General features: G+C 63.1%; 3 protein-coding genes across 10 annotated transcripts in view; all 3 read left to right on the forward strand.

Annotated features, from left to right (window-relative positions):
* Positions 1 to 4035, forward strand: part of ST3GAL3 (ST3 beta-galactoside alpha-2,3-sialyltransferase 3) — a 184520-nt gene extending 180485 nt beyond the window's left edge. For all 6 annotated transcript variants that reach the window (XM_040611242.1, XM_040611239.1, XM_040611241.1 and 3 more), the window contains one exon: positions 2634 to 4035. In XM_040611242.1, the coding sequence (XP_040467176.1) occupies positions 2634 to 2723 (90 nt within the window). In that variant the 3' untranslated portion in view covers positions 2724 to 4035. The remainder of the gene's footprint in view (positions 1 to 2633) is intronic.
* Positions 4036 to 10690: 6655 nt separating this feature from the next.
* Positions 10691 to 17112, forward strand: ARTN (artemin). Of its 2 annotated transcripts, XM_040610417.1 has the most exons (4): positions 10691 to 10918; positions 15032 to 15102; positions 15229 to 15418; positions 15774 to 17112. In XM_040610417.1, the coding sequence occupies exons 2-4, from the start codon at positions 15037 to 15039 to the stop codon at positions 16208 to 16210; spliced, it is 693 nt and encodes a 230-aa protein (XP_040466351.1). In that variant the 5' UTR covers positions 10691 to 10918; positions 15032 to 15036; the 3' UTR covers positions 16211 to 17112. The 2 variants fall into 2 exon arrangements, with proteins under 2 accessions (XP_040466351.1, XP_040466352.1); XM_040610418.1 differs by lacking the exon at positions 10691 to 10918 and having other exon boundaries at positions 14915 to 15102.
* A 223-nt stretch (positions 17113 to 17335) lies between these two features.
* Positions 17336 to 24137, forward strand: part of IPO13 (importin 13) — a 32129-nt gene continuing 25327 nt past the window's right edge. For both annotated transcript variants that reach the window (XM_040610414.1, XM_040610415.1), the window contains exon 1: positions 17336 to 17607. In XM_040610414.1, the coding sequence (XP_040466348.1) occupies positions 17539 to 17607 (69 nt within the window). In that variant the 5' untranslated portion in view covers positions 17336 to 17538. The remainder of the gene's footprint in view (positions 17608 to 24137) is intronic.

Genomic DNA, 24137 nt, shown 5'->3' on the forward strand with positions numbered 1-24137 from the left:
ACATGCCTCATCCCTCCTGCCTGTATTGCTGTCAGGCATGGGGGGAGCAGCACCATGCGGAGCACCCTGCTAGTGCTCCGTGGGAGGGATGAAAGCCCATCCTTGCCAGGGAGTCCTCTTCCTCTGTGGTCTTGCATTCAACCACAAAATATTTGAGAGTACTGCTGCGGACACCACTAAGATTTGTGGATCAAGTGGGAGGCTGAACTCCCCTACATGTGGCTTTCTGCTTGGAAAGAGGAGTTTGTAGCAGTGTCCAGGGTGCAGCAGCCTGGATGCCGAACAACCAGAGGTTTTATAGCTCTTGCCAGCAGCCTTGCAGTCAGTGCTGGAGCCGTACCTAGCCATAATGTGAGAGACTGCAATTGTATCGCCCAAAGTTGTATTATCTATATACTGTACTTAAATTCCCGCTCCACTTGTACCTTTCACAAAGCAGATTTCCTCTTGCCATCAGATAAGGCACTTGCATGTGGCCTGAGGTGATGTTTAGGGTGGTTTTAGTTTCCCTAGAAGTGGCTGCTTCCTCAGTTACCGTCTGTACCGAGCAACACACGCAGGTTGTCCTGGGTGAAAGCACTTGGCTTCTCACACTGTTTGATGAGGCTGAAAGACGTGGAGGAGGGATCAGATTGTGCTGTGATGTATCAGGCACATCAGGCTCCCTGGTGCTCCGGATAGGCTTTGAACAACGAGCCCAGCCTGATGTAAGTGAATGCATTGGGGCCTGGTGTTCCCAGCATGGCCTCTGTGCCAGCGACAGCTGCTCGCTGCCTGCTGGCCGGAGCGTACACGCAGCACACTTGGCTCCTCTGCAGGTGCCGCGAGTCCCCAGCGAGGGGTTGTGTAGTCAAGAGGAAGAGACGCTGCTGCATGGCGGGGGCCAAGCCCAGGACCCCCAGCTGACATGCCACCTGTGGGACCGTTTCCAGCACACTGCAGGATCCCAGCTCTCTGGCTCCAAGTGACGGGCACATACAGTCCTGCTCCCCCCCTCCCTCTGCTCTGCACTGCCATTGCTCCCACTGCTGCTTGCTGGAATTCGTACTTTTCTCCTTTTGTAAGCCAGCTTTCTCCCCAGTGCCAGTTTTCAGTTTCTGCTTTTATGCTAGCAGAAGTCAAGCACTGAGTTGTTTCTGGGAAGCATCTTTTCAGTTTAGAGATGAGGTCTTCTGCGTTTTCAGAGTCCCAAAGAGCACCAGCACAGCTGACCACGTGTGGCCCTGTTGTTCCTAGCGCTAGTGCACCCTTCGCAGCGTTCAGGTAACAGTGTCACTGGAAGCAGAGGAAGTCAAAGACTTCTTTTGAACACAGGTTGCAAGGTAAAACCTGCCTGAACTTTCCTTAGTAGCTTTAACTGTCATTCCTGTGCACCGAGGGGATGGAAGTAGCTTGTGAATGCACAGTAGCAGCAAGAGAGGTATTTCCAAGATGTGCTGGAGATCTAGAGCGGGACCTTCCATCTCTTGAACATCTTGGTGGCAGGCTGCACAGCATGACCAGGGATGTCAGTGCCACACACAGTCACGGCTGAGAGCTGCTTGTCCTGGACAGGGCAGGACAGGAGAAGCAGTGGATGACAGGAGAGCCTCACGGATGTTGTGTGTGATGGATACCACCAGTGGTTTGCAGGCAGATGCCCGTGGTTTTACAGTGGGTAAACTGAGTTCAAATGCTTACGACAAAGTGCTTTCAGCGGGCTTGTTGGGCTGGTGCTTTGTTGGTTTGAGGCCATTTCAGGGAGGCTCCTATAGAGTGATTTTATCATGGTCCAGTTTGTATTCAGAGTTCAGATTACCTGCTGGCCAGAACACTGCTGGAGACCTGGGTTTGTTTACTGGGATTCTTGTCGTGTTGGGAGATTTTGGGGGAAGCTGCTTTTCCCTGCTGTGCCTTGGTCTTCCCAGGGAGATAAACCACTTACTGCTTTCATTAAGTGCTTTAATGGTACCAGTGCAGGGGGGCGATGGCAGATGCTGTGATTGCAGCTAAAGCCTGCTGCAGGGAATGTATCTGGGTGGGCTGACACCAGCTATAGCAATCATTGCTCTGGAATGCCTGGCTGGGAGATGTGGCCATTTCACCCTTTGTGTTGTATTAGTGTAACCTTTAGCATGTCATTTCCGCTTGATAGGGCTAGCAGAGGCAAGAGCCGGTCTTGATGGGGCTGGTCTTGGGGCTTTTCAGCTGCATGTGCTAATGTGCCAAACGAGTTGTCCTTTGGCAGGGAGCTGTATGTGGATACAGCATGTCCTGTCACCATGTTCTCTGCCAGCTCTGTTCCCCAGTATACATCACCGTTAATGCTGCGCTGTTGGATTCTTGTGTGTGGTGGCTTGGGAGGGCACTTCAACCAGCTACATCTGCCCAAGGAGCCTGGGTTGCCCAGATCTCATTGTGCCAAAAAAAATTCACCCGGCCCATGGGGAGACCTCATACTTCAGGTACACAGGTCTTTACTCTGCTGGCTGTGTCGGCTTTAGGTAAGAGAAGGCCCTTGGTCTGCACCAGGGTCTGTCTCCTTGGCAGAAGCCACTTCCCTACCCCAGCTGGAGTGTCCCGCAACGTGGGGGACGGGAGCATGCTTGGCCAGTGTTAGCTGCTGACCTCCTGTCTCTCCCATTTCCTTCCAGTCCTGGACGCACAACATCCAGCGGGAGAAGGAGTTCCTGCGGAAGCTGGTGAAAGCCCGAGTCATCACTGACCTGACCAGTGGGATTTGAGTGGCTGCAGCCACTGCCTCCAAGGGAGGAGACGAAGATGCACGCTGCAGCTCTGGGAGCAGGCACTGGCAGCCCCCCGCAAGAATCCCACCTCACTGAAGACACACAGAGATGCCCAAGTGCTCTGGGAAGACCCTCCCGCATCGCCAGTCTGCACAAGGGTTGCATCTGCTGCCTCCAGGCCTAGAGCTGGCAGGAGGTGGGCAAGGGGCTGAGTGGGCAGTTCTTGAACTCTGCATCGCAGACAGGTCTTCTGTGTCCTGAATTAAACAGGAAAGACTCAGGAGAGAGAAGAAAGATTTGTGAATAAAACAATTTGTGCCAAATGGGAGGTGACGCTGCCCTGAGGCAGCAATGCCTGAATGTACAAAGTATTATTTTTTAAAAGAAACTCTGCAGGAATCATACTAGAAATACCAAGGTGCAAGGCAAAGTCTGCTTGTGCACAGCCCTGCGAAAAGCCCGGCCTCTTCATGCTCCATCTGCATTGTCACCGGCCTTGGACCTTTCCCCAGGAAAACAAATCCATCCAAAACTTCGGTGTCGTTGGTGCTGCTATAATTCAAAGGGAGAATAATGGCTTTCCCTCGTTCCACCTGGAGCTTCTGGATGCAGATGGGCATGGGTTTGTTTTTCTGCACTTTTCCTTGCTCCCTGCATAGAGGTGGCAGCCGCAGCCACTTACTTGGCTGCGTTTTCCATAGCCGTTTGCACTGCTCTGCCTCTGCCCTGACCCCAAGGTGGAGCAGGGAGGCAATGGCTTTCTCTGGCTGCAGCAGACCCTCTCCCCCTTCCTCCTCTCAAGGCACTGAGGAGCCTGCCTCGCTGTGCTCAAGGCTTTCAGGCCTTTTGGTTTGTGCCTGCTATGCAGGGCCCCCGTGGAGTCCATGCAGCCTGTTGTCACTGTTCCTGGACAGCATCTCATTTTATTCTCATGTGGGAGAGGAGTAATTTATTCTTTGGAAGGAGGTCAGATCTTGCACGGGGATCTGAAGCTGTGCAGTTTGAGAGCAAGCCACTGAAGATGTTTGTTTTACGTTCCAGACTTGATCGTGTTCCCTATTTCAGTGACGTGTGACCTCAGTGATGATGGAGCCTGCTGGCACGGGTGGGGGCCTGCTGGGAACCCTCAATCTCTGCTTGGCCCCTGCTCACTTCATTTCCCGGCTCCTCCCATGCTGCTCTAGCACCGCTGCTCTTCCTGCTTTCAGGAGCACGTTCCTTCCTTTGCTGTCTTGGTCCCGAGATGCAGTATTTGCACATTTGATTTGTATACATATTTCAGAGGAGCTGGAATAAACTGAGCAACGTGGCCAAGTGTGAGGACAGCAGGGTGGTCTCACCCACCTGGAGAGCATGGGCAGAAGGGGGATTGCCAGGGGAGTGGTTGCAGGTGGAAGTTGACTCCTATGCTCTCCTAGCCTGGAGCAGGCTGGATGGCACCCAGGGGCACTGTCCCAGGGCAAGTCCCTGTGTGTCGGAGCAGGGGTGTGCAGCCAGCCAGTGCTGGCGTGAGTGGAGGGAGGATTCTGGAGGGGTGCTGGTGGGTCTCATGCTCCTGGCACTGTATCTAGTGTAGCTCAGGGATTGCAGTCTGCCTTGCCCTGAGCTGGAAGGCGAACATGGCCCTAACACGGACAAGGAGTGCTCAGAGCAGGGCTTGCACGGTTCCCCTGGGCCACCTCTGCTCCTGCTGACTTGCAGGGGGCTGTGGCTCTGGGGTTGAGACCCCAGAGGGGACGTGCAGGAGGGGCAGGCAATGACCCACATGTGGGGCAGAGGAGCAAACTGTGCAGAATGGTTTGAGGCAGCTCTCAGGACACGGTGCTGGGTGCGGCCCAGAGACCAGTGTGGGATGTGCCCCTCAGAACCCTCTCCTGTGTGGTGCGCCCGTAGCCAGGGAGCTTTGCTCAGGGGCAAGTCCTGTCCAGCTTCTGGTCGTGGCAGCAGCTTGCCTTCTAGTCTGGGAGCAGCTCAAAGATTCTGCCTCTTCCAGGCCACAGAAGACATGCTGAGAGGCTCTCCCTTCCCTTTCCCCTTCCCATGTCCCTTCTCCTGTCCCTCTGGCCTCCCAGCCAGGCGGTCCCTGCTCCCCCCAGTACATGCCTCTCCCCAGGATGCTCTGTGAGGTTTCTAGCATGAAGAGCTGGGGTTTCCAGCAGGTTTTTGAGCATGTGCTGTGGCGGGTACTCCTTTGAATATTCTCCCACAATTTGTTTTTCCCGCTTCAGGAGCCCAAGGGACTGGATTTCCATGGCTCTTGCCAAGCAATACTCCTTTGCAGTTCCTGTGTGTCAGCCTGGACCTGGGACCATCCTCCACAGAGCCCCTGCCGTTGTGGTAGTGGGGGTGTGTGGGCTGGACCCAGCCAAGGTTGTGTCTGGGGTGGTGTGGGCACCCACCCTCTCTGCCTTGGTGCTTGAACTGGGTCTTTAACCAGCTGCTGTGGGAGCCCTGGGGCACTGTTGGGTGGATGGGTCACATCCATATGCTGCTGAGATGCCAGAGAATGGGCGGCTGCTGCCAGGAGGAGGGGGGTGAAGAGCCTTCAGTATCTGTGCTGGACTCCTCTCCACCCCTTGGGGAAGCACCCTCATGGAGGCTTGTGATGGCATTAATTTTGCAGAATCACAGAACAGTCCGGGTTGGAAGGGACCTCTGGAGATCACCTAGTTCAACCCCCTGCTAAAGCAGGTTCACCTAGAGCAGGTTACACAGAGTCGCGTCCAGACAGGGTTTGAATGTCTCCAGAGGAGACCCCACAGCCTCTCTGGGCAGCCTGTGCCAGTGCTCTGTCACCCTCAGAGTGACTCAGATGGAGCTTCCTGTGTTGCTGTTTGTGCCCATTCCCCTTATCCTGCTGCTGGGCACCGCTGAAGAATCTGGCCCCATTCTCTTGACACTCTTCCTTAAGATATTTGTATAATTGATAAGATCCCCCCCTCAGTCTTCTCCAGGCAAAACAGGCCCAGCTATCTCATAAGGGAGATTCTCCAGCCCCCTAATCATCTTCGTAGCCTTCCACTGGACCCTCTCCAGCAGTTCCCTGTCTCTCTCGAACTGGGGAGCCCAGAACTGGGCACAGAAGAAGGGCAGACCAGAAGGGGAGGACAGCCTCCCTCGACCTGCTGGCCACGCTCCTCCTGATGCACCCCAGGGTCCCACTGGCTGCCTTGGCCACCAGGACACACTGCTGGCCCATGGGCAGCTTGCTGTCCACCAGCACTCCCAGGGCCTTCTCCGCAGAGCTGCCCCCCAGCAGGTCAGCCCCAGCAAGTACTGGTGCGTGGGGCTGTTCCTCCCTGGTGCAGGACCTTACACTTGCCTTTGTTGAACCTCATGAGGTTCCTCTCCGCCCAGCTCTCCAGCCTGTCCAGGTCTTGCTGAAGGGCAGCACAGCCTCTGGTGTATCAGCCACTCCTCCCAGTTTGGTATCGTCAGCAATCTGCTGAGGGTACTCTCTGTGCCTTCATCCAGGTCATTGATGGAAAAGTTGAGCAGGACCGGACCCAGCACTGACCCCTGGGAACACCACTCGCTGCGGGCCTGCGGCGAGACTGCGCCATTGATCACAGCCCTCTGAGCTCTGCCACCCAGCCAGTTCTCAACCCACCTCTGATTTGATTTACCCTGTTTTACTGAGCACTACAAATCTACAGGGCACCTTTCCCTTCCAGCTCACTGGCTCCAGGTCCAAGGAGAGAGCATGGCCCCTGCTCTGTTTTCCCTGGCATCCCAGCTCCCCACCACAGCTGGGGACAGCTCCTGATGGGAAGCTGTCCCTGCAGACCAGGGAGGTGACTCCAGGCCCTTCCCTTCACTTTGGCGGGGGTCTCCATGCAGAAGTGCCCAGGCTAAATAGATGAGTGTGCAACCCAGGATGACTGGTGGTGGGTCAGGACCACCTGCAAGTAGAAGGAAAGGGAGGATAGGAGGTTTGGGGGGGGTGGGGGGGGGGTAGTGAAGGCTCCCATCTAACTTACTGCCCCGTTTGACACTGGTGGGGCAAGCACACCCATGGAGCAGCCCTACGGCCGGGTGATGGGGTTGCACCCCCCTGCCCCGGGAGCAGCGTGCGGCGCTGGGTGTGCAGCGCTGGGTTTTGCTCCTGGATGCTGTTCCTTCAGCTGCCTCCCCGTGTGCACCTGCAGCCACCTCCCGCCCTCCGAAACGCTGCAGTCCTGCCAGCTCCGAGCGGTGCGCGCGGGTCAGAGCAGGGTCAGTGGGACGGATGTGAGTCTTGGCCTCTCCCTCGCAGTGACTCACCTTTTCAGCTCGGAAGGGAGAGCCCAGGGGAATTCTCCACGGCCTAAATATAGAGCGGGGTTGCCTGGAGCCTCTTGACGCGCTGCGGTGCAGAAAGGCCGCTCGGGTGGCAGGGAACCTGCCTCGAGAGAGGCCGGGGAGGCGCAGGGAGGCTGGGGAGCCAGTGGCCGCGCTGGGGTTGTGCTCCAGCTGGTGCAGAGAGCGGGTGGGGGAAGCTGCAGGCCAGCTAGCTCACGGTGCTCTGGGGGAGAGGGGCTACCAGAGCGCTGACCACACTGTGAGCACGGGCTGCTCGTGCATTCATGGCCTACAGCCCTCTCCAGTGCCCGCCACCCTGGCGTCAGGCTCCCTCCACCAGCTCACCCATTAGGGCTGGCCATGCTGTGGCCTCAAGCTCGCACGTGCCAAACGGCATCACGGCCAGGGAGCACGAGGGCACGGCGGGATCCTCTGCAGCCCAGCGTCCCTGGGCTTCCAGCGTCTCCTTTTCCTGGGAAGGGGCAGCGAGGGGGCCCTGCCCTGCCGTGCTGCCTTACCCCTCAGTGCGGGCACTGCCGGGAGAGGGCAAAGGCGTCGGGATGGGGCTGGCTGGTGGTATCAAACCGGGGCGGGCAGGCTAGGTACGGGCAGCACCGGGGATGGCCAAGGGCTTCCAGCCTGCCTGGCAGGGAGGCGGCCACCTCGCTGAGCTCCGCTGGCACCAGCACGGCGTGTACTGTTGCTCCAAACGTGCATCGCACACAGTATTAGAGACATGTCCTTTGGTGCAGGCAACCCAGGCCACTACCCAGCCCACCTGGGCACTGTCTCCTCGCACAGCCCGCACAGGGACTCATTCCAAAGGCCAGTGCACTCACCGGTACTGTACCAAGCTGAGATGCAAGAACTTAATGTGGTTTTAAAATTAGTTTTAGTTTCTGCAATTTTTTTTTAATTACCCCTCTAGGCAGGGAGGGCAAGAGTCTTGCAGGCTCCTCCAGGCCGGCTTATGTCACATCAATTCAGTCATATCACAGAAGCAATAAAGCTATCAAACAAGCTTGGCTGGCCTCTTTCTTCTGCTGCCGTTGGCCTTTTTTAGGGGAGGCAGGAGGGATTCCCCTGCTCAGGCTGGAGACAGCTTCGCTGCTGACTCCTCCAGCACAGTAACCCAGAGGCAGCTGCCAGGGGTTGCAGCTGGCCAATGCCACCAGCCTGGTGCTGTGCTCCTCCTTGCAGGTGACCTGAGTGGTGGGGGACCGGGGCTCATGGGTTGGGTGCATGTCATGTTGGGGGGCAGAGGGGTGGGAGCTTGTCCTGCCCTGGGTGGGCTGCCTGCGGCTCTGCCAGCTTCCCGCCCAGGGTCACGGCAGCAGGCGGGCTGGGTGCAGCTGAGACAAAGGCAGATGTCCAGCCAAGTGACTTCTCGCCACAGCATCCAGGAGTTAGCGGTTTAGGAAGCTGGGGGCTGAGGCTGTGACTAGCTCCGACACCTGCCAGGTCCCAGCGGGAGTAGTGTAACCCCTGCAGCAAACCCCAGCGATGCCACAGGGTTTCCAGAGTCATGGGCTGAGTCGGGGACAATCCCACTGCCCTGGGGAGCTCGGTGGCTGCTTCCAAGGTGGGCGACCTGTCTGCCAGACCTGCCGACTCCTTCCTACAAACAAGGGGTGGCTTCCTGCCAGCACTGACAGGACGCTGCAGAGGCAACTGCTCAGCCCTCCCTGGAGTGTGGCTGCAAGTTCCAGATCCCATCCCAATTGATGGAGCTGCTCAGACCCTCCTTCCTGTCCCCTTCTCTTCCCAGCCCTTAAAGAGCAGGGCCACTACTGCCATCGGGCTGGGCCAGCCACGGGGGTGGCCTGTGCCCTGGTCTGGCCTTGGGAGGGCTGTGGAGGGGGAGAGTGCAGAGCTGGGACAGGCTATGCCTCTGGGAGGTCAGCAGAGACAAGGACACTTGTTCTGGAGCAGGTGTCCCCAAAGGAGCCACATCATCGCTGGGATGGAGACGATGCAACCAGATGGTCTGTCTGCATCACAGCTCTCTCCCACCTGTGTTTTGTCACACCCAGCCATGGCCTTGCACAGGCACAGCAGTGGCCATGGCATGCTCAGTCCTGCCTGGACCACATTGCCCCCATCCCACCTCCTGCAAGGGTGGCATCTTCAGGGGCAGGTATGACAGCAGGCCCTGACCCTGCAGGGCTCATTCCAGACCAAACAAGGGACATGAGGACATCTCAGCGCTGCGGGTGCAGGAGCACAGGAGCCTTAGGAGGTGCCAACCCAGTCACTGCCAGCAGCAGCCAGGGAGCAGGTCACCCATCTGTCTGGAGATCCATGGGGCCAGGGGCCCTGCCCTGCGCACGCAGAGCACTGCCCAGGGCAGAGTCTGTCCTCATGGGAGCCCCAGGGGAAAGCGCAGTGTGTGGATTCAGGCACAGAGCTGGGATGTGCCACCTCCTGCCACCATGATCTTGGGCAGGGGGGACAGGGAGGGGCTGCTGCTGGCAGGACATCAGTGGGACTGACAGCAGCAGCGGAGTAACGTCTCCCAGGACAAGGACCAGGGGCAGAACAGGGAGTCAGGACCCTCAGGTGTCTGGTGTAGCAGCCACAAAGGGGGCACACCTGGAAGGGGACAGAAGTCAGGCTTTGCACAGCCACCCCTTTCAGGGGACTGGGGACACTGTGGGCCCACCTGTATGGGGTTCCCTGGATATCCCCCCTGTGCCGTGCCCCACACAGCCCCCTGCCTACCACCAGCATCACACCCACAGCGGCTCCTGGCTGTGCCCTGGGGACATGAGGACCAGCCCAACCCATAGGGAAGGTGGGAGGGGATGGGGTATCCCCTGGGGATGTCTCCAAGCCCCGAGGGCTGTCTCTGGTGGCGGCAGCCCTCCCCCCCTCCATCGCAGCCCCTCCTGGGCATCTCTCCCTGCAGTGGCAGGGCTGTGGCCAGTCCTAGCCCCACAGGGACAGCCAGGCAACCTGGAGCAGGACCTGCCACTTGCATGGGTACTCTCCAACAGCCCTGCAAAGCACAGGATCCTGTTCCCTGTCCCCAGCTGATTCCCCACCCCAGGGACCCTCCAAACCTCTGCTGGGGCAAGGTGCCCAGGGTATCCCCGCTGCCCGCTGCCATGGGGGCATCACGGGGGGCAGAGCCCACGCTCCCGCGCGCTCCAGCCAGTGGGTGTGAAGCCACCCGCGACCGCAGGCTCGGCCACGCCGCCGGTGCCGGGAGCGGGGTGGGACCGGGGCCAGGCGGTGCCGTGCCAGGGCAGGGGCAGCAGCCGCGGGCTGCCCGGCCGGCGGTGCCGCGGGAGCTGTCAGCCCGGCGACGGATAATCCGACGAGACGGGACGGGACGAGGCTGCCGGCCCCGCCGGCGGCTCGCACCTCCCGGCCGGCCCTCGGGGCCTGGGGGCCCGGGCTGCCGAGCAGCGGGGGACGCCGCCGCCAGCCGGGGGGCGCGGGGTCCGGGGCAAGACCCCAGGGGCAACCCGAGGCCGGCGTGTGCGGCCGCGGCACAGCCGGCGAGCGAGGCGCTGGCCCCGCTCCAGGCGGGGAGTTATATAAGCCCGGGGAGGCCGCGCTCGGGGCAGATGGCGGGGCAGGGGGCGGCCCGGGGCGCGCACCCGCCCGCCCGCCGCAGGCAGGGCCCGGGGGGCCGGCGGGCCGTGAGGGCTGGCCCCGGGGGGGAGCCTGGGCTGTGCCCCGGCCGCCGGCTCCGGCCGGGGGAGCACGTGTGAAGCGGGGCCGAGCGGAGGCGGCCCTGGGATTTGGCACGTTTGCAAGGAGCACTCGAGAGCCCCGGGATGGACGTGGAGGGCCCTGGGCGGTGACGTAAGGACTCGCACGGGCTCGGCTCGGCTCGCCAGCCGGCCCCCATGTCCCCGGGGCCTGCGACGGCCCCGGCGGAGGGAGGCAGGGAGACGGCGGAGGTAAGGAGCCCGGCGGCGGGTGGCCCTGCCGGGGTGGACCTGGCCGCGGGGCGCGGGCGAGCTGGGAGGCCGGGCGGGGAGGCCGGACTCCTCCTCCGGCCAGGGACGTGCACGCCAGGCACACCGGTGGCCCGCGGCGGCTCGGGGTGCGTGGGACGCCGGCCAGCCCCGCCGCGGCCCAGGCGCTGCCGGGACGGCCCCCACCCCCCCCATCCCGTACGGCGGCCCGCTGCATGCGAGGGGTCAGCGCGGGGCTCTGTGCCCCCGCCGCCGGGCGTGGGGTCCCCGTGGGGCACCGTTCCCGGAGCGCTCCGTGCAGGGCTGAACTCGGGCCCAGGGGTGCCCGTTTGTCCGTCCCGGCAGCGCCGTGACCGGGCTGTCGGGGCAGGGAGCCCCGCTCCGGGGGGCGTCCGTCCGTCCGGGCTGCGTGTCCGTCTGCCCGTCCGCCTGTCCCGGGGGTCGGCCGGCGGGCAGGTGGTGCTGGCGGGGGCCGAGTGCCGCCGGGGGTCCCGGTGCCGGTCTCGGCGGCGGTGCGAGTCTCCATAGAGGCTCGGCGGCGGCGCGGAGCCGGTGCTGATGCGGGGTCGGGCTGCGGCTCCTGCTGCCGGCGGGATCCCTGCGCTGTCCTGGTCCCGGGGCGGTCCCGGTGCCGCTGCGGGGCGGGGCGGGTCGGGATGCCGGTTGGGATCCTGGTGCCGGGGCGGCTCGGGCTCCCGGTGCCGGTGTCGGTGCCCGCCCCGCCGGTCAGGTGACGGCGGCTGGAATTTGACACCGGCGACGGCGGCGGGAGCGGGATGGAGCCGCCGCTGCCCCGCACTGCGCGCCCGCCCGCCAGCACGGGCACCGCACCCCGAGGCGCACCGTGCCCGGGACCCGCACCCCGAGGCTCAGCGGGAGCGGCACCGGCAGCGGCACCGGGAGCAGCGGCGGGAGCCGGTGCCGGCAGGGCAGCGCCGGCCCCCGCCCGCGCCCCGCCCCGGCGCGGCGGCGGCGGGCGGCGGGGGGCGGCGGGGAGTGGAGGCGATGCGGGGCGGCGGCGGCCCGGGGGATGGTCCCCGCCGCGGGCACGGTGAGTGCGGGCCGGGGCGGCGGGCGGCAGCGTCCGCCCCAGCCTGCCGGCGGCGCCGAGCCTCGGCGGCGGCTCCTACCGGAGCTGCGGGGAGGACGGCGGGGGGGCCGTTTCGCCGCCCGCCCCCCCGGCGATACCTGCGGGGCGGTGAAGGGGCTCGGGCCGCCCCCGGGCAGGTCCCCGCCCGGCGGCTCCGGCGGTGGGAAGCGCGGCGGGGCCGGGATTCCCTGCCCGGGCGGGGAGAGGCGGAACCCCGCCGCGGGCGCCCGAGCGGCATAGGGACGGTCTCGCCCGCCTTTGCCCCGGGCTCCCGCACCGGCCCCGTGGGCACGTCGGGCAGGTCTGTGGCCCGGCTGCCCGGGCGGTGGGCGGGGGAGAGCCCCGGGACGGGGGGTGCGCGGGCCGGCGCTGCCGGCGCCCCCCGGCTCTGCTTTTGCCGGCTGGGGCCGAGTCTGGTGGCGCCCGTGTGCCCCACGTGTCCGGCTCCGGCCTCCCGCGGGTTTGCGGGGCGGCTGCCAGCGCCGCGTCACACGTGGGGTCGATGTCTGATCCCCCCCTCACTTCTCCTGCCGGGGCAGCGCGGCGGGATGCCGGGCCTCCGCCGGCTGCAGCCGTGCCCGCAGGTGCCCGTGGGGGTCTCCGGGCATCTCCCCACCCTGCCCGGCGGGACCCGCGGCTGCAGGGCTGGCACGGCAAGCAGCGCCGAGCGGCGCCCGAGCATAGCCCCCTCCCAAAAGCGGCCACTGTACGAGCTCAGACCACCACCCAGCGCTGGGGCACGCACTGGCGCGCCGTGGATGTGCTTCGCGTGTGGCTCCTGCCGCCCCCGGGGGCCCGGGGCAGCCCACGGGGCAGCCGCTCCCCGCTGCCCTGTGCTCAGCGTGGGCAGCGGGGGGGCTCCCACCGGGGCTCTGCACGGGTGGGCGTGGGGTGACCCGCGCGGGAATTACCCCAACACGCTGGTGCTCAGCCCCCAGGTGCTGCACACGTGTGGCCGGGGGTCAGGCAGGTCCTCGCATTGACGGGCCTGATCCTGACCCTGGAAAGGGCTCCTGTGCCTGTTAATGGCCCAGCTGGGCTCTTGCAGCCGTGGCAGGGGCAGACCCCAGCCAGATCCCGCCACCCACATGCGGGAGTTGGGGGTCTGCCGGGGGTGGGGTGCGGATCTGGCATCCCCGTGGGGTGCCCCGGAGCTTGGCTCAGCCTTGCCGGTGCTGGGGGAAAGCAGGGGCCGAGCGGAGTTGCGGAGCCGGCGCGGGCTGCGGGTTGCGCTCTCGGGGAGCTGCCCCCGGGGCCGGGACTCGGTGCTGCGGAGACGCCGGCGGGCCGCATCCGTAGCCCCGGCTCCGGGGCTCCCGGGGGCGAAGGGAGGCTGCCCTCGCCCGGCGCCGCGCCGGCAGCGCTCCCGCCGCACAGCCCGGGGCCGTGCTGCCGCCGGACGGGAGAAGCCTGAACTGCACCGCTGCTCCGTCCCGGCCTATTCCGTCCCGTCCCGTCCCGTCCCGTCCCGTCCCGTCCCGTCCCGTCCCGTCCCGTCCCGCCGGGATGCTGGGGCCGAGGGGCCGCGGCGGGGCGGCCGGCCGCGGGAGTGGGGACCGGGGGGGGGGGCCTTCCCCTCCCAGCGGGGCGCGGGGACCCTCGCCTGGCCCCTCCGGGGGTGCCGGCCTGGGAAAACCATGACCTGGAGGCAGAGGCTGGCGCGGGGCCACGGGCCGCCACGGGAGCGACGTGCTGCGTGGGCTGTGCTTGGCCAGGCCGTGGCGGCTGGCCCGGCCGGGGGGCCCGGTGCCAGCCCTGCCTGCACCGGGGACGCATCCTGCCTGGTGCACGGCCCCTGCAGGAAGCGCATGGGCCTAGCACTGCCCATCACAGCCCCTTGCCACGGTGTGGCCAGTGCGGGGTGGCACCAGATGTGGCAATCGAGGCTTGGGGACCATCCCCTGAGATGCTGGGGGGACTGGGAAAATGGATTTTGTCTCCTTGTCCCAGCAGTACCCAGCTGTGTCCCTTCATTTCTTTCCCAGGAGCGCTCTCCTTGGCGTGTCCCATCCTAGCTTTACTAGAAGCACCTGGGACATGCCAGGGCAAAGCCATGGAGGGGACGGGCAAAGTTCCTGTTGCAGGGTGTCACCGAGCTCCAAGGGGACAATTCTGGCCTGAGAGACAGGGGATCTGGCAGATGGGCCAAGGAGGGTTCAAGCCTCCTTGGGAGCCCAGGGATCCTGGCTTGGGACACAGGGGCCTCCCTGCACCCCTGGGGAGCTGGGGAAGGAGGTGCCACAGGTGGCACAGGTTCCCCCAAGACCGCACTCGCTGCTCGGCTGGGACCATGCACAGCGGGGACTGAACTCCCTGTGTGTGTCAGGGCAGTGGATGCTGGGCAGTGGTGTTGAGGTGAATGGCTACAGCGAGCCCAGTGTGGTGGCCTGTGCCCTGCCATGTCCCCACGGGACCTGCCTGCCCATCATGCCCCTTGCGGTCCCACTCACCCGGGCAGCTCTGGGGCTGCGTGTCCCAGCTTGGCGCAGGCAGCAGGCTGGGGAGCCAGCGCAGGGTCAGGGGGTGGCTGCACCCGAGGAGCCTGTGCTAATGGATTTGGAGTTTCCAAGGTCAGGCTCCCACCGCAAGCAAGAAAAACATTCCCAGGGAAGGGCCATGGGAAAGGCCCCCCCCACCCCCCCCTCTGCGGCACTCCCAGCCCCAGCCACTGCTTCACGGCCCAGCCTGGCATCCCGGGCCGCTCGTGCAAGGAGGTGGCTGCATCCCCCTGAGGAGAGGTGCTGGGTACAGGCTGGGCCACCCCAGCTGCGAAATCTCTTGGAAGGGGTGCACAGGGTGATGAGGGTGCTTGGCTGTGCGGGAAGGAGATGGAGGGGGGGGGGGTCATGCATGGGGTGCAGGAGGTGTTATGGAGTGCTGGGGGGTGAGGGAGGGGATCCATGCTTGTCAGGGGCAGGGAAGAGGTGTGTCGCTCCCAGGCAGCCCGCTCGATGCCCGCTCCATCCCCTTCGCATGGACACTGACCCCCATCTCTGCGCTTGCAGCCAGCATGGAGCAGCGAGCAGGGCCACCAGAGCCGAGACCTGCAGGACCCACCACGCACCTGCAGCCCAAGGTGAGCCCAGGCCTGGTTGGCCATGATGGCCGGGACCGCACATCCCCATCCCCAGCTCATGGAGCTTTGTCCCTGATGGGGGAACTCTGGTCAGGGCTCATGCCACTGTGCTGTGCCTTGTTGCAGGAGGGGACATTGTGGAAGCTTCTTACCATCCTCTCACTGCTGGCCGGGCTGGCCACGGGCACTCTGCAAACCCCACACTGCAATGAGACGCTGGACACGGCCCCCACGCCGCGGGGCATGGCCACCGCCAGCCCAGCTGTGGAGGATGGCGTGGAGGTACCGCTCACCGCTGCCTGGAGCCAGCTGTACGGTGCGTGTTGGGGCAGGACCCCCAGCCTGGGCATGGTAGCCCTGAGCGTGGGTGGTTTGGGAGCTGCTGTGGGGAGCCCCAGCCCACACAGGGCTGCCTCTGCACATCGGGGCCAGGCTGGTGGTGGGGGACATGTGGGGTGCTTCATGCTGGGGATGATGGCAGAGCCCAGGGAATGAGAAGATGCTTTCCTGGGCACCCATCTGTACCGCTGCCCTGCAGGCATCCAGCCAGTGCTGTGGTGTGGTGGTCAGGAGAGGTCTGCAGGGCACAACGGGGGACGGGCAGGCTCAGCAGGCCCCAGGAGGGCAGTGAGCGCAGGGTGGGGTCTGACACTGCTGTCCCCTCTGTGCAGGGGACAACATGACGACGGGTGGCCCGGGCACCACAGAGCTGGTGGAGGACCTGCTGCTGCGTGCTGAGCGCTCACCGCCGGGGACCAGCAAAAACAAGAAGGTGTCAGGGAAACCCTCCCGGGGAGGCCGTGGGCGTAACTGCCACATCCGCAACCTGATGGTGAAGGTGCGCGACCTGGGCTTGGGCTTCAACTCAGACGAGATTGTGCTTTTCAAGTACTGCAGTGGGTCCTGCCACCGAGCACGCAGCAACTATGACCTGACGCTGGGCAGCCTGCTGCGGCAGCAGCTCATCACCCCGGGGCCGCAGGAGCGGGTCCTCAGCCACCCCTGCTGCCGGCCCACCCGCTACGAGGCTGTCTCCTTCATGGATGTGCAGAACACATGGCAGACGGTGGAGAAGCTCTCAGCAGCTGAATGCAGATGCATTGGTTGAGGAGGGGGCCACCGGCTCAGCTCAGCCCTGGCTCGATGCTTGGTGACAGACCCTAGTTGGACACGCTCAGTTGCACCGGCGCTCAGAGGAATGGTCTGGCAGAGGCTGGTGCCCCTGATTTTACGTGGCCACAAGGGACGAAATGGAGCCGTGACAGGGGATGGGCAGCCAAGCCCCCTCCTGCTCGGTGCCATGCAGCTGGTGCTGCCAGGGTCCTGCCTGGGCGCACCCCGGCTCAACCCTGGGAGAGGAGCTGGAGCAGGTATGGAGCATCCCTGCTGCTGGCAGGGCCTGCCAGCCCAGTGTCCGCCAGCAGTGCCCAGCTTGGCTGCACCCTGCTTGGACTGCTGCTCTGGCACTCCCTGCTTTAGGGTAGCCGGGTCCAAGTGTCACCCAAGCTTCAGAGTGGGACAGAAAAGGAGCAAAACCTCCCTGTCCCCTCGGGCACCCTGGGGCTGGTGGTGGCCGGAGCTGCCCTGCAGTGCGGGAGCATCCCCAAGGACAGGAGTGCAGCGGGGCCAGCCAAACCAGGGTGGGGGACCTGCACCCACCGGGGCTGGCGGCAGCCCTCGGTGCTCCGGTGGGGCACAGGCACTCACTGGGACCCCTGCCCGGCTCCCAGGGGGGTGGCAGGGCCCCCCCGCAGCCCCCACCATGCTGCGGCACTAAACTATTTATTACTCTAAATTATTTATTTATTGTTCTCGAGCGGCAGCTCCTATTTATGACTTTGGGCCCCCGGGGGCCGCGTTAATTTAACCCCAGCGCTGCCGTGAAGCCCTGGGCAGCGCCCCGGCGCCCCGTGGCCCCCGCCCCCTTTTTCTATTATTTGTAAAATGGGAGGGATAAGCTCTATTTTTGTACAGTCGCCTTTTCCCGTAGCAATAAAGCGATGGGCTGCGCGTCCAACTCCTGTCCGTGCCCGCGATGGGGGGTGCCCGGGGCTGGCAGCGGGAGGCTGGGGGCCGTGCTGAGCGCGGCCCCCGCCGGCGCTGCCCGTGGGGGGCGGGGGCGGCCCCCGGTGCCCGGCAGGGGCCGCGCGTGGGCCGGGACTACCGCTCCCGGCGTGCGGCGCGGCGCTGCGGCAGGTCCCGGGCTGCCCGGCCGCGCCTGCGGGGCAGCGGGGCGTGGCGGTGCCGGAGCGGAGCGGGGAGGCGGTGCCGCTCGGGGCGTCCCTCGGGCGCCTCCCGGCCCGACCGCCGCTGCCCGCCGCGCCGGTGCCGCCGCCCTCGTCGGGGCGGGGAGGCGGGTCCCGCCGCGATGCGGCTGCCCGTGCGCCGCCGCTGTCGCCCGCCCGCCGCCGCCGCCTCCTGAGCGCCGCCGCAGCCATGGAGCGGAGGGCGGAGGCGCCGCCGCCGCCGCAGGGCCTCGACTTCACCGTGGAGAACGTAGAGAAGGTGGGCCCGCCGCCCCGAGCCCCCGGCCCGCCCGCGGCGTTGGCGAGGCGGGTGGCCGCGGGCGCGGGATGCTCATGCTGCCGCGGGGGGGGCGGGGGGGGCACCTTGCGCGGCGGTGCCGGCCGCGGGGGCGGGGGTGTCGGCGTGCCCGGTGCCCTGCCCGCACGGGGGCGGCGGGGACCCGCCTGCGCGCCCGGGGGGTCCGGTGCGCGACGCGGGAGGTGGAGCCGCCGGGCCCGGTGCGGCCGGGCAGCCCGGGCCGGGAAAATGATGTGGCAGAAATGGGAGCGGGAGGGAGGAGTTGTGCCTCCGGCGGGCGGCCGCTGGGTCGCCGTGCTGCAGCGCCGGGCTGGGAGAGCCTGCGGGTCTGTCCCGGCCGCGGGACCAGCGGCATCGGTGTGATGCCCGACACGGTCAGCGTCTCCATCAGGCAGGGAAGGGACTCTCAGCAGGTGCTAGGAATTGCAGCTGGGAAAAGCCTTCGGAGGGCGGATGGCCCAGCGGTGCCTTTCTGAACCAGGAATCGAGCACCCCTGCTCCTGCTGATGCTCGAGGTCCTGCTAAGCAGCTGCAGGGCGAGAGGACCAAGGTCATGATTGCCAAAACCTGGTATCCAGGGAATGACCACTGCAAACTGAGGCCTGCTGGCATCACGCTGCTGCTGGGAAGAGCCCCAAGCAGCCCCCGTGTGACCTGGGGTTCATCATGGAGGCCGAGCAGGGCACCCCAGCCAGCACCCGGGGAGGCAGCCGAGCGAAAAAACCTGTCCCTTCGGCCAGCTTGGGGGTGATGGGGGCAGGGCAGCCGAGGCTGCATCCCTGAAGGGCAAACAGCAATGGAGAGCTTCTCCCTTCCACTCACCCTGTAGCCAGACAGCCGCTCAAAGACCAACAGCCTGTCAATCCACAGTTCGGTCCCCAGACAGCTAGTGGGAATCCCAGTGTCCTCATTTTTCCTCGATAAGAATAGATTGAGTTCCTTGCCAAAGCAATGCCCACGGGTGTGCCGGTGGGCACATGGCTTGTGTTTCACACCCGTCCCTCCCCAGCAGCTTGCCCGGCCTTGGGGGGAGTGTCGGGTCAGGGATGTCAGGTCTACCTGGGCGCTGGGTTACCTTTGTGGCCGCAGGTGAGACACAGCCCACCTCTTCCAGGGAGACAGCAACAGAGCGTGGCTGGGGGGATTAACTGATGTCTGGAAAATGCTACATTAATGCAACCTTCTGCAGCTTAATCTGCATATATCCAGGGCTGCTGGATGATTTTTCCTCCGACTTCCTTTCTCTTCGGCAGACACAAACCGCTCCTTTGTTTGCACCAACAATGAAGCACACACTTGCCGGGGAAGGGTGGGCAGTGCCAGGGCAGGGGGCATCTGGCGCTGGCCGGGCGAGGTGGGGCTGTGCCGAGAGGCAGCTCGTTTTCAGCACACTGCTCTGGTTTTAGTCTTCTGCTGCTTGGGAGGAGGCAAAGATGCCCTCTAGGATGCTTGTCTCCCCTCCCCCAGCCGGCCCAGCTTCTCCCGGGTCTCCATAGGCTTTGCCATCTCAGTGATGTCCTCTAAGGTGCGGCTGTGGGCCGCGAGGCTCTGAGCTGCTGGATGGGGGCAGCAGTACTGGCTTTCCCAGAGGAAGAAACACGGTGTGGGATCAGAGGTTAAGCAGCTCAGAGCCCTCCTGTGTGTCTCTTTTCAAGGGAGGGCTGTGGAGTCTTCCTGGTAAAAAGCGAAGGAAAGGTGCGCTTTGCTGAGAGCTGGGCTGGTGGGAGGCAGGTGGGTAGAGCTGCTTTGTCAGAGGTGATGCTGGCAGATAGATGAAGCTTCTACTGGCCTGAGCTGTTCTGCCTGCCGTGTTTTGTGCATGGCTCTATTAATAACACTGAATACTAATTAAAGTCAGGGTTTGACTCCACGTTGAGTCAGTGATAAGTGCTGGGGTTAGGAACAGCGTAAGGAGCTGGTTATCCTTCAAGTCAGAGGGTCGAAGCCTCTCCAAGTCACCTGCAGTAGAAGTCAGCATGTGTGGTGGTTGTAGCCAGGGCAGTCTCTGGTGAGATCGCACCTGTCATGCTCTTCTGATGGTTTTTGTGGAGAGGATTCACATCCCTAGAAGACCCTTCTGTACCCCTGCTGTTTATTATGCGGTGTCCTGGGCAAATGCACCTGCAGTTTTGCAGGGCTCTGGGTGCCCATGTAGCTGAAGAGGATCATTGCTGTATTTATCCAGCATGACTTGTGCCAGAGGGAGGCGGTTAGATGCCTCCAGCTGTGACCAGTGGTTGCGGGGAGGTGGGAGGGTGCAGATGCTGTAGGCTGGGCCATCGCTGCCCTTTGCCAGCCATCAGGTCTGAAAGGCTGCGGGCAGCTGCCTTGGTTCCCAGGGGGGTGTCAGGTTCAGGTGCTGCACTTCAAGAGCCATCTGAAAGTTGCTCCCTGTATTTTTTTGCTTTGTTTTTTTTTTCCATAGGGAGCTCTCCCATGATACAGGGAAAGAGTGGGGCTGTGCTGGGGCTGAGCTGTTGCAGTATGGTTACTGCGTCAGTGTCCCCCCAGTCCTAGCTGAGGGCTGCTCGGCTGCTTTTTGTTTCCATCTGAGCCTGACCTAGATGCTGCTCTGGCTTCAGCACAGCTAGAGCAGGCTGGCATGGCCATGGTGTGTAGACCTGCTGGGTGGCCGGCAGATCTGGGCTGGCTCTGCTTCCCTGCACCTGCTGCTGAGCAGGGCTCTGCTGCTGCAGTTGGAGGGATGGGAGGGAAGGGAAGACTGGGCAAGCTGAGGGCTTCAGGCTGTAAGGATGCTCAGCCTCCCCATGCCTAAACGGTGCAATCTGGTTTGTGACCTGCATGTGCTTTTGTGTGCCCAGGGGCTGTCCCTGGTGTGACTGACAGCCTGGTGATGGGGTGACTCTGCCCTGTGGAGGTGACACTCCTGCTGCAGTATGAACCCTGCTCTGGTGAAGGTTGATTGCAGACATTAGGTCCCTGCTGGCTGTGTCTGTCTCGGAGGAGTAGTGCACAAGCAGGACTTGTGCCTTGTATTTCTGGTCTCCCCCGGTCAGGGGTAGCAGCACCTAACACTGCAGTATTGGCCAGGAGAAGAGGACTGCGAGACCCTCTACCTGTTTTCAGTGCAATTGAATCTGCCCCCCGCAATATCCCCCTTTTTGAAATAAGAAAGAAGGCAGTGCCATTCCTCCATGAATTTCCCAAGTGCCTGCTTTCGCCCGCTTTTTTTTGTCTGATTCCTTCCAGGTCTTTCCTCCCTTGGCCTGCCTCCCATCCTCTGGGGTGTTTGTAATATTCACTGACATCTTTTCCCTAGCACATTAGCGGTCTGGCGTCTTCTGGTCCTTCCAGATTGCCATGTGCCTCTCTGGAGATGCTTGATGAACGCACAGAGTCTCTCTGGCAGGATGGGTAGGCGGGATGTCATGGAGCTAACATCCGGAGCCTACTGTGATGGGAGAGGGGTGTCTTTGATCACCGCTCCTCAGAGATGCTGAGCCTTGAGGATGTGGCAGCTGCTGGGGCTGCCTTCCACCCAGGAGGATGGGGAGGAGAAACCCAAGCGCATCTGCTTTCTTCAGAAAAATACTGCCTGCCTTCAGAAACCTGATCCAGAGAATCATGGATGCGTCAGGGTGGGGAAATGGCACCCCGCTGTCTGGTGCACTGCTGGCAGTGGCTGGGCCACTTCTTCCTTAAAGGCAACCCACGTACATGAGATGTGGCAGCCCTGCCAGGGAGGGGAAATTAGGAGGCTCGAGAGGAGAGATTCTTGCAAAATTGAGGGAAATGAGGAGTCACCTTGTTTAGTGTTTAAGCAGATTCCACCTAGAGCCAGCCTTGGCTGAACACCTTGCTCCTTCCTGTGGCATGGTGGTGATGGGATGGGAGGGCAGCACCTTGTGTTTCCCAGGGCTCAGCTATGCCCTTTAAGGGCCATCACTGGAGTCTCATCTCGGCTCCAACATCTTACAGAGCAGGAATGGGTGACGTTGGTGCCTGGGCACCAGCGGGGTTTCCCCTCTCAAAATGCTTGTGAACTCATTCACCGAAGTGATGGGTGGAAACACAAGATGGTGAGCAGGGGTGTTCAGGTCATCCTTGCAACTCATCCTGGGTTCTCCGCTCCGAGTTCCTCTCTGGTCCTGCTCAGGCTTTGCTTGCGCAGGCCCCTGGCTGCCACCGCTGAGAGTGCACATCTATAGTCCCCATCCCTGCTGGGGACCATGCTGTCCTCTGCAAAGGGCTGCTGGCAGTGAAGCAGCAGGAGAGATGCTGAGGCTGCGGAGCTGCATCTGGGCTGCAGCCCCTTCCGGACAGCCAAGGACTCAGTGTGGGCAAGCTGGGCTCAAAGGGGGGCTGCGAAGTGGCAGCACTTCTTATTAAGAGGAGGGGGGGGAAAGCCCCACTCTTTGGGACTGCTGGCAGAGTGTGGGTGCCTTGAGCAGGAGCAGCATGCCTGGCAGCACACACACGGCTTTATTTTGCATCCATTTGCTATCCTCGGCACTTCGGCTGCCGCCTTCCCTGGGCTGCTGGCTGCTCAGCCTGCCGCACCGTGGCAGGGGGAGGACGGCTGCTGCGGGGCGGGGGGAGGCAGGGATGACGTTCCCTTCGCTCGGCAGAGCCATGGTAATGGCTGTGCTGCTGCAGGCCTGGAGCACTGGCAGTGCGAGTGCGTTCAGCCAGAAAGGGCAGCGAGAGACTGCAGCGGGAGACATCCCCGGGGGTCCTGCTGGAAGGAGGCTGGTGGCTGCTGAGGGGCCGTGGCCACCGCTGCCCCTGGTGTGCTGTGGCTGTGGGCACAGGGCAAACAGCAGAACAGGAATGTTTTGCAGCTTGCTGCTTCCCCTCCCAGGATGCAGACCTCTGGGCTGTACCTACTGTCCCCTCCGCTTGCTCAAGCAGACTGGCCCCTGGAGGGGACCTGTCTCCCCGTGGAGCCCCCCAAAATGGCAAGCAGCACAGTCCCCCTCTGTGGGGCTGGAGCCACGCATCTGGGGCTCCTCTTGTCAATCCCACGAACGGCAGAGACAGCGCCTCTCTGCCAGGGACCCTCTGAATGTGTTTACATGGTGCAGTCAGGGAGTCAGCCTGCTGGCTCTGGGCTCCCTGCAAACGCTCCGAGGGGTGAGGGCTGGGAGATTCTGGGCTTGTAGCAGCTCCTTTTCCCTTGTGATACTGCAGCGCAACCTAAGATCGAGGGCCTTTGGCAATAACTCTCCTTAGACTGGTCCCCCTCTACCTCCTGAAGTGACCAGTGTGGGACCTCTGACCCGTGCCTTTTGGGCAATCTGCCCTGCCCCAAAGCAGCTCGCTTCTGGCTCTCTTGAGGGGCTGATGCTGCTGCAGTGACCACAGCCTAACTGAGGCTTTGGCCACAGCTTTTTAGAGCAGGGAAGAGCCATCGTAACAAACCTGAATTTTTTTCAACCCAGCAGAGCCGATGTTGGAGAAAGCTCCTTCCCTGGCCAAAGGGCAGAGCTGACAGCCGGGCTGTTTACCAACTCTCACGTTACAGGTCTAATTGCGGAGGAGGCAGGTCTGGTGTCAGCCACCCGTTGGAATCAGAATGCACAAAGCCTCCCTGTTAGATGTCGTTGCCCGATTTCATGCCTTCTGCTTTTCCCTCCTGGCACTAATGAGTTTCCCTTGTCATCTCCAGCGCTTCCTGGTGGGCCTGAGAGCACTGGCGGGTGCGGTGATGTCCAAGTCAAACAGCGGCCAGTGCGGGTGCCTGCCTCTGGGATGACAACGGTGCCTTTCCTTGCTGGGGAGGAGCGTGCTGGGTGTCCAGCTACCCTTCTGCAGGGCATGGTGCCTTGCAGCCTCCTGTCCCACGCTCTCAGCAGGAGATGGTACTCAGCCAATGTGGGTGGTAGGCAAGGGAGAGTGCCTAGTCTTCTCCCACGGGTTTCATCTACTGCTTTGAGGTGGGCTGAATGGTGCCGGTATTGATGCCTGTCCTTGGAGGTCCTCTGGAAAGCTCTCCCGCGTTGTATAGAGCACCAGATGGGGCACGCTGTCAGCAGCCCCAGGGCATGTGCTGCCCTGCCTCTGTACCTGGCGTCCTGCACACAGGCAGGAACAGCCATGCTCCAGCCAGGAGCTGCCACAGCGGTTCCCTCTGAGGCTCGGGGTGCTTGGGGAAGGGAGGTGAGAAAGCCAGCAGCCGTGTTTTTCCAGAATATTCTTCTGATTTCCAACAGCTTGCAGCATGAATCTTCAGCATCAGCTTTGTGTCCATCTTCTGAATAACTTAGACTTGGTCCTCTTGCCACTCACCCTGTCTCCCCGAGGTGCTGAGCAGTGGAGGCTCCAGCATGTGTCCCTGGGGGCTTCTGCTGGAAACCTCCCCAGAGGCTCCCAGTGGGAGGAACTGGGCTGTGGAGTGGTGTTGCTGGGCGATGGATGCCTCTCCAGAGAGCTCAGTGGAGATGGCAGGCAGGGTGAAGCCTCAGGGGTGCAGATGAGGTGCTGGGATGGTGGTGGCTGGAAAGCTGACCCTGCCTGGGGAGGGGTCTCGC

Source organism: Falco naumanni, chromosome 11 (assembly GCF_017639655.2).
Source record: "Falco naumanni isolate bFalNau1 chromosome 11, bFalNau1.pat, whole genome shotgun sequence".
Lineage (NCBI taxonomy): Eukaryota > Metazoa > Chordata > Aves > Falconiformes > Falconidae > Falco > Falco naumanni.